Below are 15,337 nucleotides of genomic sequence, written 5' to 3' on the forward strand. Positions count from 1 at the left end.
TCCCACACAGACCCCTCCCCCACTACCCACTTTCTAATCATGGCTATATTAGCCGCCCAGCAGTAATTGCAAAAGTTCGGCAAGCCAACCCACACCCCCCCCCCCCGACTGCGCTCCAGCAACATTTTCTTCAATTGCGGGGTTTTACCCGCCCACACAAAGCCCAAAATAACCTTATTCACCCGCTTGAAAAAGCCCCTTGGGACTGAAAGACGAACCGAAATCTGGGGAGGACCGTCATTTTCACAGTCTGTACCCTCCCCGCCAGTGATAGCGGGAGCATGTCCCATCTCTTAAAGTCCTCTTTCATTTGTTATATGAGCTGGGATAGGTGAAACCTGTGCAGTGCCTCCCATTCGCGGGCCACCTGGATTCCCAGATACTGAAAGCTCCTTCCCAACATTCTAAACGGCAACTCTCCCAGTCTCTTCTCCTGCCCTCTTGCCTGGATCGCGAACATCTCGCTTTTCCCCATGTTCAATTTGTAGCCCGAAAAATTATCAAATTCCCCGAGGATCTGCATAACTTACCCCATTCCCTCCAAAGGGTCTGAAATATACAAGAGCAGGTCATCTGCGTAAAGCGAGACCTGGTCTCCATCTCTCTTTTCCCCCCCCCCCCCCCCCCCCCCCCCCCCCCCACCCCCACCCCACCACCAGCCCTTTCCAGTTCTTAGAGGCTCAATGGCCATAGCAAACAGTAACGGGGAGAGGGGGCACCCTTGCCTCGTCCCTCGGTGTAGTTTAAAATACCCCAACCTCATCAGGTTCGTACGCACACTCATTACTGGTGCCTGATAGAGCATTCGCACCCAGTCAATGAAGCCCTCACCAAACCCAAACCTTCCCAGCGCCTCGCACAGGTAATCCTATTCCACCCGATCAAACGCCTTCTCCGCATCCATCGCTACCACCACCTCCATCTCCCTTCCTTCTGAGGGCATCATAATAACATTGAAAAGCCTCTGAACATTTTCCTTGAGTTGCCTGCCCTTTACAATCCCGTCAGGTCTTCCTCTATCACCCCCGGGACATAATCCTCTATCCTTGTGGCCAGTATCATAGCCAGCAGTTTGGGGTCCACATTCAGTAGAGAAATTGGCTGGTATGACCCGCATTGCTCCAGATCCTTCTCCCGTTTCAGGATCAATGAAATCGAGGCCTTCGACATTGTTGGGGGGAGGACTCCCTTCTCTCTTGCTTCATTAAATGTCGTCACCAGCAGTGGGCTCAATATCTCTGCAAACTTCTTATAGAATTCCACCGGGTAGCCGCCTGGCCCTGGGGCCTTGCCCGACTGCATGCCCTCCAGCCCCTCAATTATTTCCTCAATTTCAATTGGGGCTCCCAGCCCTTCCACCAGATCCACATCCACCCTCAGGAACCTCAACTGACCCCAAAACTGCCTTATCCCCTCCACCCCCGCCAGGGGTTCCGACTCATATAATTTGCTGTAAAAGTCCTGAAACACCTCATTCACCCCCACAGGATCCAGGACCGAATTCCCACCTCTACTCTTTACTCTCCCTATCTCCTTGACCGCTTTCCTTTTTATGAGCTGGTGCGCTAACATTCTGCTTGCCTTTTCCTCATACTCATAAATCCTTGCCTTGCCTTGCCCCTTGCCTTCCTCAGCTGTTCCACCACTTTCCCTGTAGTCAACAGCCCAAACTCCGCCTGTAACCTACGCCGCTCCCTCAGTAGCCCCGTGTCCGGGGTCTCCGAGTATTTCCTGTCCACCTGGAGTATCTCCTCAACTAACCTAATCCCTCTCAACCCATTCTGCCTTTTCTCTGTGGGCCAGTATCGAGATTAATTCCCCTCTGACCACTGCCTTCAAAGCTTCCCAAACCGTTGCTGCAGAGACCTCCCCCGTATCATTTGTTTCCAAGTAGTTCTGGATGGACTTGTTCACCCGCCCACAGATCGCTTTGTCCGCTAATAACCCCACATCCAGCCTCCATAGCGGGCGTTGTCCTCTCTCCAAAATAACCCGTAGATCCACCCAATGTGGGGCATGATCCGATACTGCGATTGACGAGTACTCGGTATCCACCACCCCCGGTATTAGAGCCCTGCTCTGAACAAAAAAGTCGATGCAAGAGTATACCTTGTGGACATGGGAGAAAAAAGAAAACACCTTCGCCCTTGGCCGTGCAAACCTCCATGGGTCTACTCCCCCCGTCTGTTCCATAAACCCCTTCAATTCCTGTGCCGCAGCCGGCCTCCTCCCTGTCCTGGATTTTGACCGGTCCAATTCCGGATCAATGACTGTATTAAAATCTCCCTTCATGATCAAGTTATGTGACTCTAAGTCTGGCATCTTACCTAACACCCGCTTCATAAATTCCACATCGTCACAATTCGGAGCATATATGTTTACGAGTACCACCCGCACCCCCGCCAGCTTCCCACTCACCATTATGTACCTACCCCCTGTATCTGACACGATTCTCCCTGCCTCGAATGCCACTTGTTTATTGATCAAGATCACTACCCCCCTGGTCTTTTGAGTCCAGCCCTGAGTGGAATACTTGGCCAACCCACCCCTTTGTCAATCTAGTCTGGTCTATAACCTTTAGGTGTGTCTCTTGTAGCATTGCCACGTCTACCTTCAGCCCCCTCAAATACGCAAACAGACCCCTCTTGACTGGCCCATTCAACCCTCCAACGTTTCATGTAATCAGCCTGGTCAGGCCCCCCCCCCCTGCTGACTAGCCATTACCCTTTGTAGGCCAGTTCCTCCCCTGTCAGCAAAGCAGCTCCCCCCGCTCCTTCCCCCTCTTTAACAGCACTAGAAACCCAACCCCCCATCTCAAGCTCCAGCTTAACACCTGCTCAACCCCCACTGTGCTTCAGTGAGTCAGCTGACTGAGCTGGCTTGATAGCTCCCACCCATGGCACCAAACAGTCTGTCTCCCCATTGTTCTCTCACCTCTCCTCCCACTTGGACAAACATATTCAAAGCATCATATTCCCCAGTAAACAAGTATAAGAAAAAACAGTAAAAAAACAGCCACAGAAAAAACAACCCCAGAAACCAACCCCCCTCCAACCAGCTCCCAATAAGACAAAGTTAACTTTAGGCATCAAAACAGCCCCTTATTGCACATAACACTACTTATTCAAACCAGCACAAAAGTGATTGTCAACAAATCGCCACTACAGTACTCTTCAAGGATTCAGTGTCTTTACTTCACCTCCAGGCTTTTTTCCTTGCTGAAAGTCAGTACATCGTCTGGTGTTTCGAAGTAAAAATCCCGTTCCTCATATGTAACCCACAGACAGGCTGGGTACAACATCCCGAACTTCACCCCCTTCTTAAAGAGGGCCGTTTTTGCCCGATTAAACCCAGCTCACCTCTTGGCCAAATCCGCACCCAGATCCTGATAAATGCGCAGCTCACAATTCTCCTACCTGCTGCTCTGTTTTCTTGGCCCACTGCAGAACGTGTTCCTTGTCCAGGAATCGGTGCAAGCGTACCACCATTGCCCTCGGCGGCTCGTTTGCTCGGGGCTTCTTCGCGAGGGCTCTGTGCGCTCTATCCACTTCCAGGGGCCGAGGGAACGTCTCAGCCCCCATCAACTTCTCCAGCATGTTCGTCACATATGCCCTCGCATCCCATCCTTCATTACCTTCAGGGAGGCTGACGATTCTCAGATTCTGCCTCCTGGACCTGTTCTTCAGGTCCTCCAGCTTCTGCATTCTTTTCTGGTGGTCATTCATCCTCTTCACCTTGGTCTCCAGCACGGTTAGCTATTCCTCGTGCTCAGACACCTTTTTCTCCACCTCCTGGATCGCACGTCCGTGGGTTTCTTGATTCTGCACCACCTGATCAATTGAAGCCTTGATCGGGTCCAGCGTGTCCTTCTGAAGCTTGGCGAAGCAATCTTCAAAAAAGCTTCACCAGCTGCTCCGTCGACAATGTGCCATCTCCCCGCGGCCCTGCCTCTCCTCCATGCTTTCCCGCGTTGCCAGCTCTGCCCGCGTCTTCCTTGTAGGACTTTGTCTTCTCACACGGCCATTTCTGGTCCAATTCTCCATACACTGGAGGGGGATTTCTCCTCGCTGTCTCGCTCTTCACCGATGTATTCAATAAAATCCAGAAAAAAAACGGGGGGAAAGGTCCAAAGGTCCGTCACAGGCGGGAGCTATCAAATGTGCGAACTACTCCATGGCCGCCACCAGAAGTCCACAAATGGGAAACATGTTTGACAAGCTTGTAGAGTAGGAATAAATGGGTCATTCTCGCGTTGGCAGGCTGTGGCTAGTGGGGTACTGCAAGGATCAGCTCTCGGGTACTAGCTGTTCGCAATGTATATCAATGATTTGGATATGGGGACCGAATGTAATATTTTCAAGTTTGCGGATGACACAAAGCTCGGCAGAAATGTGTGTTGTGAGGAAGATGTAAAGCGGCTACAGGAGGATTTGGACAGACTGAGCGAGTGGGTAAGAACATGGCAGATGGAAAATAATGTGTAAAAATGCGAGGTAATCCACTTGGGTAGAATAAACAGATGTGCAGAGTATTTCTTAAATGGCAAGAAATTAGAAAGTGTAAATGTACAAAGGGACCTGGGTGTCCTTGTTCATAAGTCACTGAAAGCTAGCATGCAGGTGCAGCAAGCTATAAGGACGGTTAATGGAACGTTAGTCTTTATCGCAAGAGGATTTGAATATCGGTGCAGTGAGGTCTTGCTTCAATTGTATAGAAGCTTGGTTAGACCGCACCTGGAGTAGTGTGTGCAGTTTTGGTCCCCTTACCTCAGAAAGGATATTATTGTCATAGAGGGAGTGTAACCAAGGTTCACCAGACTTGAGGGCAACATGGTGGCACAGTGGTTAGCACAGCTGCGTCACGGCGCCGAGGTCCCAGGTTTGATCACGGCGCTGGGTCACTGACCGTGTGGAGTTTGCACATTCTCCCGTGTTTGCGTGGGTTTCGACCCCACAACTCAAAGATGTGCAGGGTGGGTGGATTGGCCATACTAAATTGCCCCTTAATTGGGTGCTCTAAATTTTTTTTTTAAAAAAACATTGTTCCGGGCATGGCGAGACTGTCATACGAAGGGAGATTGGCAAACCTAGCCTGTATTCTCCAGAGTTTCGAAGAACAAGAGGTGATCTCATTGAAACCTACAAATGACTGAAAGGAATAGGCAGGGTAGATGCAGGTAAGATGCTTCCCCTGGTTGGGGAGTCTAGAACCAGGGCACACAAGTTTAAAATAAGGGGGATGCCACTTAGGACTGAGATGAGGAGAGATTTCTTTATACCGAGGGTTGTGAATCTTCAGAATTCTCTACCCCAGGGGGCTCTAGAGGCTCAGTCATTCAGTATGTTTAAAGCAGAGATTGATCTATTTCTGTTGAACAATAATGTAAAGGGTTATGGGGCTGGTGTGTGTAAAAGGCATTGAAGTGTCCGATCAGCTATCATCGTATTGAGTAGCGGAGCAGGTTTGACGGGCTGAATGGCCTCCTCCTGTTCCTATGTACAGGCAAGGTGTTGTTCGGGAGGGAATGCCAGAATTTCCCCCTATTGACAGTGAAGGAACGGCAATATAATTGCAAGTCAGGATGACGTGTGGCTTGGAGGAGAACTGATTGGCTGGTCTCGTCTATACACAGGACAAACTCACTATTATTGGAGAAGCTGCTCAGGAATTTTCTATCACCTGAACCAAGGTCACAGTACAGAATTGGATTGGTTCTATCATTGTTTCATGCAACTGTTGCTTGTGAGGGTCATTCTGCACAATTTATAAATTCATGTATGAGGATGGTCACAGCGAAGGGATAACCGTTGTGCCAGATTGACTGCCAAAAGCTGCTGACTGGGAAGCACACCCAGTGTGTGAGGCACCGCAATGAAATGCTTTAACTTTCCCAATCACTTCATATTGCAGCCATTCTGCCTTCCATGGTGCAGAGAAGAAGTGGACATGTCGTAGTGATTAGTAGCGTACAAGGGAAAATAGCAATTCCGTTTCGATCTGCTTGTAAGTATGGTGAAGCAATCATCCCTTACTGTTTCATGGACATTTCATTTGCCAGTGTAATTGAGTAGCATACATAATAACTAGATCATTTCTGGCTCCGATGTATCTATTGGGCCACATTTTGATGGTGTGCGGCCTCTCTTCGCGATGTATGTTTAGATTTTCATAAACTGGGCTCATAAAGTTGCTGGAAGTGCCTGGGACAACATGGTGGCACAGTGGTTAGCACTGCTGCCTCATTGAGCCAGAGACCAGGGTTCAATTCTGGCCTTGGATGACTGTCTGTGTGGAGTTTGCACTTTCTCCCCGTGTCTGCGTGGGTTTGCTCCGGGTGCTCCAGTTTCTTCCCACAGTTCAAAGATGTGCAGGTTAGATGGATTGGCCATGATAAATTGCCCCTTAGTGTCCAGGGGTATATAGGTTAGGTTGGGTTACGGAGATAGGCCGGAGAGTTGGTTTACAGGGATAGGGCGCTCTTTCAGAGAGTCGGTGCAGACTTGATGGGCCGAATGGCCTCCTTCTCCACTGTAGAGATTCTTCTAATAACTTCTTGGTGAGGAAAATGGGGCATCTGGGACCTTGGTGAAGGACAGGACCAATAGTCCTTTATCTTTAACCACTGAGATTAAAGGATCGAGCAATAAAAAGGAAGGCCTGAGATGGAGTGTGAATTGGAATCAATCAGGTACAGAACAAAATGAAGAGAGGGAACAAAGAATTTGGGTGAGAAAAGAGACAAAGAAGTCAGAAAAAATTGACATTTAAATTTTCTAAAACATTTCCCAACCTGAAGGAATGAAACTTCATGTTTATTTGTTCTGCAGTTCTATAGAGGGGACATCTGGACTCAAAACGTTTACTCTACTTCTCTATCCACAGATGCTGCTGGACCTGTTGAGTTTATCCAGCATTTTCTGTTTTTATTTCAGATTTCCAGCTTTTATTCCATGTTTATTTTGTTCGCTTTCTGGGCATAGAGTTTGATTGCCAGTCATTAACATTTATTACCCTATTAGAGGATTAAACGTTATTAATCACTAGACTGATTTTTTTTTGTGGCACATTTAATGAGTGATTAATGTTCAGATGAAGCAACTTGATGCAACTCTGGGAGGTTGAGGGTAGGCTGCAATTTTTGCAAAGCTAGCAGTGGAGAAACACAAATCAACCAGCGACTAGTGTCGATTCACAAATCAGCTATTTTAACACTCATCACAAGCTGCAGGTCAATTTACACACTGATAACAGTGTATTGTTCAGATGCTGTTAGTTTTTACAGCAAAACCTGTGCCATTGCTTGAACTGGTAAACCTCTGTATTACTATTTGGATTGTATGAAAACGTTTACCATACTATACTATTCCGATTTAATGTAATCTAATGAACATTCCCTTCCCCACTACCGACGAACGGTAGCAGCTGTGTACCATTTTCAAGATGAACTGCAGGAACTTGCCAATGCTTCTCAGACTGAACCTTCTAAACCCACCACCACTACCATCTGGAAGGACAAGGACAGCTGAGACCCGGGAACACCACCACCTGTAGGTTCCACTCCGAGACACCCGCCATCCTGACTTGGAAATATATCGCCGTTCCTTCACTGCCGCTAGGTCAAAATGCTGGGTCTCCATCCCTAGCAGCACTATGGGTGTACCTACACCTCCGGGACTGCAGCGGGTCAAGAAGGCAGCTCACCAGTACCCTCTGAAGGGCAAGAAATGCTGGCCTAGCCTGTGATGCCCACATCCCATAAATATGAATCTAAATAAAGTAGTTGCCCTTGGTCAGAGAGGCAATTTTAAGGTTATCTTCACTTTTTTATCTTTTTTAGAAAAATATATTTTATTCAAAATTTTTGGCCAACCATAACAGTACATTGTGTATCTTTTACACAGTAATATAACAATATAAATAACAATGGCCAGTTTTTTAAACAATAAATAAATAATATATAAACAACATCAAAATTAAAAAACAAAACTAAATGGCAACTGCCTTGTCCCAAATAAATACTCTCCAAAAATACAATTCAGCAGTCCAGTATACAATTACCTATAACAACAACCTATACATATTATACTTATACACTAACATCCCTGAGAGTCCTTCTGGTTCCTTACATACCATTGAGATATTGGCGGCCCAGTGGTACTCACTTAGGCTCGGTAGTGCCAGCCCCCCCCCCTATCCCTACTACGCTGCAAAAATCCCTTCCTCAGTCTCGGGGTCTTTCCGGCCCACACAAAACTCATGATACTCTTCTCAATCCTTTTGAAAACAGCCTTCGTGATCACCACCGGGAGGCACTGAAACACAAAGAGGAATCTCGGGAGGACCACCATTTTAACCGCCTGCACCCTCCCTGCCAGTGACAGGGATACCATGTCCCATCTCTTGAAGTCTTCCTCCATCTGTTCCACCAACCGCGTTAAATTTAACCTATGCAATGTACCCCAATTCTTGGCTATCTGGATCCCCAAGTAGCGAAAGTCCCTTGTTACCTTCCTCAGCGGTAAGTCCTCTATTTCTCTGCTCTGCTCCCCTGGATGCACCACAAACAACTCACTTTTCCCCATGTTCAGTTTATATCCTGAAAATTCTCCAAACTCCCCAAGTATCCGCATTATCTCTGGCATCCCCTCCGCCGGGTCCGCCACATACAACAACAAATCGTCCGCATACAGAGATACCCGGTGTTCTTCTCCTCCCCTGAGTACTCCCCTCCACTTCCTGGAACCCCTCAATGCTATTGCCAGGGGCTCAATCGCCAGTGCAAACAATTATGGGGACAGAGGACATCCCTGCCTCGTCCCTCTATGGAGCCGAAAATACGCAGACCCCCGTCCATTCGTGACCACGCTCGCCATCGGGGCCCTATACAGCAGCTGTACCCATCTAATATACTCATCTCCAAAGCCAAATCTCCTCAACACCTCCCACAAATAATCCCACTCCACTCTATCAAATGCTTTCTCGGCATCCATCGCCACCACTATCTCCGCTTCCCCCTCTGGTGGGGGCATCATCATTACCCCTAGCTGCCTCCGTATATTCGTATTCAGCTGTCTCCCCTTCACAAACCCAGTTTGGTCCTCATGGACCACCCCCGGGACACAATCCTCTATCCTCATTGCCATTACCTTGGCCAGAATCTTAGCGTCTACGTTCAGGAGGGAAATAGGCCTATAGGACCCGCATTGCAGCGGGTCTTTTTCCTTCTTTAGGAGAAGCGATATCGTTGCCTCTGACATAGTCGGGGGCAGCTGTCCCCTTTCCCTCGCCTCATTAAAGGTTCTCATCAGTAGAGGGGCGAGCAAGTCCACATATTTCCTGTAAAATTCAACTGGGAATCCATCTGGTCCCGGGGCCTTCCCCGCCTGCATGCTCCTAATTCCTTTCACTACTTCCTCCATTTCGATCTGTGCTCCCAGTCCCACCCTCTCCTACTCCTCCACCTTAGGAAATTCCAGCTGGTCCAGAAAACACATCATTCTCTCCTTCCCATCCGGGGGCTGAGCTTCATATAATCTTTCATAGAATGCCTTGAACACTCCATTCACTCTCTCCGCTCCCCGCTCCATCTCTCCCTCCTCATCCCTCACTCCCCCTATTTCCCTCGCTGCTCCCCTTTTCCTCAATTGGTGGGCCAGCAACCTGCTCGCCTTCTCCCCATATTCGTACTGTACACCCTGTGCCTTCCCCCACTGTGCCTCTGCAGTACCCGTTGTCAGCAAATCAAATTCTACGTGTAGCCTTTGCCTTTCCCTGTACAGTCCCTCCTCCGGTGCCTCCGCATATTGCCTGTTCACCCTCAGAAGTTCTTGCAGCAACCGCTCCCGTTCCCTACTCTCCTGCTTTCCTTTATGTGCCCTGATTGATATCAGCTCCCCTCTAACCACTGCCTTCAGCGCCTCCCAGACCACTCCCACCTGGACCTCCCCATTCTCATTGAGTTCCAAGTACTTTTCAATACACCCCCTCACCCTTAGACACACACCCTCATCCGCCATTAGTCCCATGTCCATTCTCCAGGGTGGACGCCGTTCTTTTTCCTCCCCTATCTCCAAGTCCACCCAGTGTGGAGCGTGATCCGAAATAGCTATAGCCGTATACTCCGTCCCCCTCACCTTCGGGATCAACGCCCTTCCCAAAACAAAAAAGTCTATTCGCGAATAAACTTTGTGGACATAGGAGAAAAACGAAAACTCCTTACTCCTAGGTCTGCTAAATCTCCATGGGTCTACTCCTCCCATCTGCTCCATAAAGTCTTTAAGCACCTTGGCTGCTGCCGGCCTCCTTCCAGTCCTGGACCTCGATCTGTCCAGCCCTGGTTCCAGCACCGTGTTAAAATCTCCACCAATTACCAACTTCCCCACCTCTAGGTCCGGGATACGTCCTAACATGCGCCTCATAAAGTTGGCATCATCCCAGTTCGGGGCATATACGTTCACTAAGACCACCGCCTCCCCCTGTAATTTGCCACTCACCATCACGTATCTGCCCCCACTCTCCGCCACTATGGTCTTTGCCTCAAACATTACCCGCTTCCCCACTAGTATAGCCACCCCCCTGTTTTTCGCATCTAGCCCCGAATGAAACACCTGCCCCACCCATCCTTTGCGTAGTCTAACCTGGTCTATCAGTTTCAAATGCGTCTCCTGTAACATAACCACATCTGCCTTAAGTTTCTTAAGGTGTGCGAGTACCAGTGCCCTCTTTATCGGCCCGTTCAGCCCTCTCACATTCCACGTGATCAGCCGGGTTGGGGGGCTCTTTACCCCTCCCCCCCCCCCCCCCCCCCCCCCCCCCCTTGTCGATTAGCCATCCCCTTTTATCCAGCTCCTCACCCGGTTCCCACGCAGCTGTGTCCCCCCCAGGCGGTGCCCTCCCGCCCCGCCCACCCCACCCCGTACCAGCTCCCCCTTCTCCCCAGCAGCAGCGACCCAGTAAATCCCCCCTCCTACCCCCCCCCCCCCCCCCCCCCGCTAGATCCCCCACTAGCGTAGTTACACCCCCCATGTTGCTCCCAGAAGTCAGCAAACTCTGGCCGACCTCGGCTTCCCCCCGTGACCTCGGCTCGCACCGTGCGACGCCCCCTCCTTCCTGCTTCCCTATTCCCGCCATAATTATCATAGCGCGGGAACAAAGCCCGCGCTTCCCTTTTGGCCCCGCCCCCAATGGCCAATGCCCCCAGCTCCTCCACCTCCCTTCCTCCCTCCCCCACAACCTGTGGAAGAGAGAAAAGTTACCGGGTTGCAGGATTAACAACATAAAAATCATCTCTCCCCCCTTTTTCCCCCCTCTTCGCCCCCCATATTCGCCCCACCACTTTGTCTCAAACGTTCTTTTTTAATAACCCGCTTATTCCAATTTCTCTTCAACAATAAATGTCCACGCCTCATCCGCCGTTTCAAAGTAGTGGTGCTTCCCTTGATATGTGACCCACAGTCTTGCCGGCTGCAGCATTCCAAATTTAATCTTTTTATGAAGCACCGCCTTGGCCCGATTAAAGCTCGCCCTCCTTCTCGCCACCTCCGCACTCCAGTCTTGATATACGCGGATCACCGCGTTCTCCCACCTACTGCTCCGAGTTTTCTTTGCCCATCTGAGGACCATCTCTCTGTCCTTAAACCGGAGGAATCTCACCACTATGGCTCTGGGAATTTCTCCTGCTCTCGGTCCTCGCGCCATCACTCGGTATGCTCCCTCTACCTCCAACGGACCCGTCGGGGCCTCCGCTCCCATTAACGAGTGCAGCATCGTGCTCACATATGCCCCGACGTCCGCCCCTTCTGCACCTTCAGGAAGACCAAGAATCCTTAAATTCTTCCTCCTCGCATTATTCTCCAACACCTCCAACCTTTCCACACATCGTTTATGGTGTGCCTCGTGCATCTCCGTCTTCACCACCAGGCCCTGTATATCGTCCTCGTTCTCGGCAGCCTTTGCCTTCACGACCCGAAGCTCCCGCTCCTGGGTCTTTTGCTCATCTTTGAGCCCTTCAATCGCCTGTAATATCGGGGCCAACAGCTCCTTCTTCATCTCCTTTTTAAGCTCTTCCACGCAGCGTTTCAAAAACTCGTGTTGTTCAGGGCCCCATATTAAACTGCCACCTTCCGACGCCATCTTGGTTTTTGCTTGCCTTCCTTGCCGCTGCTCTAAAGGATCCACCGCAATCCGGCCACTTTCCTCTCCTTTTTCCATCCGTATCCAGGGGGTATTCCCTTCTGGTTTACCGCACAGTGCTTTTAGCCGTTAAAATTGCCGTTGGGGCTCTTATTAAGAGCCCAAAAGTCCGTTCCACCGGGAGCTGCCGAAACGTGCGACTTAGCTGGTCATCGCCGCACCCGGAAGTCACTTTTTTATCTTTCTATCAAGCTCCCAGATTATACGGAATCAAAATGTTCCTAATTGGATTCTCATTCCAGATGCGGCATCTAAACACGCTACCCAAGCCTTCTTTGACTGCCTGCGTGCAGAGGTGGAGCAGGACGGAATTAAAGTGACCGTCATTAGTCCAGGATACATCCGCACCAACCTTTCCTTGAATGCAGTCACTGGGAATGGATCCAAATATGGCGGTACACTTTTAATCACTTTTAACTGTATTGTGTAGTGCAAGGATCTCTTTACTAATGGTCAGTGCCAATGTCTATAACCTCATTAAAGGCAGTATAATTGGTTGGAAGAGTCAATTAAATGGCGTAAGGCGGCATCCTAATTTCTATACACAACAGCTACTGCTTTTCAAGGCCAGTCCTACGTGAAGCAACCACAACCTGAAATAAAAAGCACCTTCAATGTAGTAAACAATAAAGTCCTAAGACATTTCACAGGAGGTTGCCAGACCAAAACTTGACACTGAGCCAAAGAAGGTGGTCATATAGGAGATCTTTAAGAAGAGTCAAAGGAGGAGAGAGGCAGAAAGGTTTAGGGATAAAGCTTAGGTTTTAGGGAACTGAAGTCACAGCTGCCAGTGTTGAATCAATGAAAGGTAGGGTTACAGAAGAGGCCAAAATTGGTGTAAGAGAGAGAGATCTCGGAGGGTTATAGACATGGACGAGGTTACAAGAGTCAACATGGGGAGAGGCCAAGGAGAGACCATTTGTACACAAGGATAAAAAATTTAAAATTGAAGCTTTGCTGGTCTGCAATGCAATGTAGGCCAGTGAACACGATTTACGAGTGAATGGGACATGGAACAATTGAGGGTACAGGCTGAAGAGATTTGGATGAGCTTGTGGAAGAGCACTGGTTACTGGGAGACATGATAAGGCATCTACCATTTGTAAATTTCTCTTTTCTTTTCCTACTTCTTGATCTACCACCATGTCTTTCCTACTCTCAAACTTCAATGTTGTTCTTTTCCTTGAACCTCAGTCCAGTAGCTAGAATTCTTAGTTTGGCTTGTAAAGTGTTTGGAAAATCTGCCTGAGGAACGTTGCCGATTGGTGACCAGGCACATTATATTGACTTTTCTTTTCTTCTCTTTAATCCAGTGATGGACAAGAGTACAGCAGAAGGCTACGAGCCTCGTGCTGTTGCGGAAGCTGTTCTCAATGCCGTTTGCAGGAGGAAGAAGGATGTCCTAGTAGCAGGGTTACTGCCAACAGTCGCAGTTTACATGCGGACCTTGATCCCAAGTCTCTTCTTTCCCGTTATGGCAGCCAGAGCCAAAAAAGAGCGCAAGATGAAGGCCAATTAACCTTGTCCAGGGTCCCCTAACTCACTCTTTATGAACACTGTCCAAGCCTCTTGGTGCAATTCTGTACTTGGCTACCACACTGATTGGTGACCGACCATGTGTATCCAAATATGTCTCCTGAACTCTTTTTGGCATGCTCTCTACTGGTTCCACTGAAACCGGGTAAATTAAGTGCATTTGAATGTGAGCTTTAACAAAAAATTGAATCCTGCTTTAGAAGGGTTTATAAGAGCAGAACAAATATGGAACATTGTGTGGAATACTCCCCGAGTTTAATGTCAGTGTAAAGCTGAAAGCACTGCACCAACGCTAAACTTAGACTGCACGGCAGGTGTAAACGTCTGAATCCATTCTGATCTGGAGTGAAGTGAAACTGCCTCCTTGGGGGAACTCTCACTCCACTTTGTTCTGTTATCATGTCTGCCCCAGGAAGCGGTTTTAGACTGAGCTTGCACTGTAACTGCAGCATCAGTACATGAAGAAACCCCTCGTTATAGTGTAAATACATTCAAAGTATTTCAGTGTGTAAGTGATTTGTTTACACATTTTGAATGCATTTCGTTTCTGTGTAAGCAAATAACATTAGATAAAGGATTGCTGTTTGTCGGAGGACCTGCCATTTTGGATATTGTGCTCAACTGCTTGCCTGTTTGTGTGAGCGAACTGGTCATATCTGCTCACAAATGCAATGAGGAGCCACGTAGGCCAGCCAGACAGACTCTTTCTGTAGGAGCTGATTTCAACAATTGGGTGGGGTTGGCTTGGGGAAGAGCAGATAACATGACTGCACTAAGTGTAAAACAGTTTCATGTTTTGCCTTGTATGCCTGGTCCTTGTGATTTCCCTGGCCTTGTTTCAATTGCTGGCTGGGTCCCCTAGGAAGTTTTTTATTGGGATCACCACAATTCCAGACACTGGGGTAGAGGGCCAGTTTAGTTCTTGCTAATACTGTCAGACTATTTTACATGTAAACTGAGGAATTCAAACAAAAAGAGTGTGGGGCTGGGAGACAAACACGTGTCTCATCAGTCATTCAGACACAGTGTTACAAAAGTGCCAGTCCACTTATTTAAATGGAGGTCACCGATTTTGCGGTAGTATTCAAAGTGCCCAGTACTGGCCAATGTTATCTGGGAGCTAATTCCAGAAAATAAAATCTCTAAATCAACTGACCATTTACTCAATTGCTCTTTGTTTTATGATAATGCTGAAACACAACATGCAACTGCACTCCAAAAAAAACAACTCTGCACAAAATGCTCCCAGAAATCTTGATGATGTAGGCTCTATATATAGAATTATTTTCACAAGGCAGCACAGGCTAAATGTAGCTCTGACAAAGTAGACAACCCTCTACTAATTGTCATTGTCTTGATATGCAAACATGCAGCTAATGAACACACAGAATAGGACACGACCAATGAGCAGTCAGGACACTCATGGGTGGTATCTCACTACAAAAGGGATGAGGCACTCACACCCCGCCTCTTTCCACAGACCAACATCTACATAGTGAGACAGGGTATATCCCCAGCACGGGGTTTAGAGCAAGGCTGGTTCAGTTAGACTGAGTTACTACATTTAGATTAGCAGAGAGTCAAACTCATTGAGAACTGTGCTAATAGT

General features: G+C 48.5%; 1 protein-coding gene across 6 annotated transcripts in view; it reads left to right on the plus strand.

The window, feature by feature from the left end:
- The window catches only part of dhrs7b (dehydrogenase/reductase (SDR family) member 7B), a 49,722-nt gene extending 34,839 nt beyond the window's left edge, over positions 1-14,883 (plus strand). For all 6 annotated transcript variants that reach the window (XM_072480973.1, XM_072480970.1, XM_072480972.1 and 3 more), the window contains exons 5-7: positions 5,911-6,003; positions 12,435-12,587; positions 13,506-14,883. In XM_072480973.1, coding sequence (XP_072337074.1) covers positions 5,911-6,003; positions 12,435-12,587; positions 13,506-13,711 — 452 coding nt within the window. In that variant the 3' untranslated portion in view covers positions 13,712-14,883. The remainder of the gene's footprint in view (positions 1-5,910; positions 6,004-12,434; positions 12,588-13,505) is intronic.
- Positions 14,884-15,337: the final 454 nt, after the last annotated feature.

This window comes from Scyliorhinus torazame, chromosome 17 (assembly GCF_047496885.1).
Source record: "Scyliorhinus torazame isolate Kashiwa2021f chromosome 17, sScyTor2.1, whole genome shotgun sequence".
NCBI classification, from domain to species: Eukaryota; Metazoa; Chordata; class Chondrichthyes; order Carcharhiniformes; family Scyliorhinidae; genus Scyliorhinus; species Scyliorhinus torazame.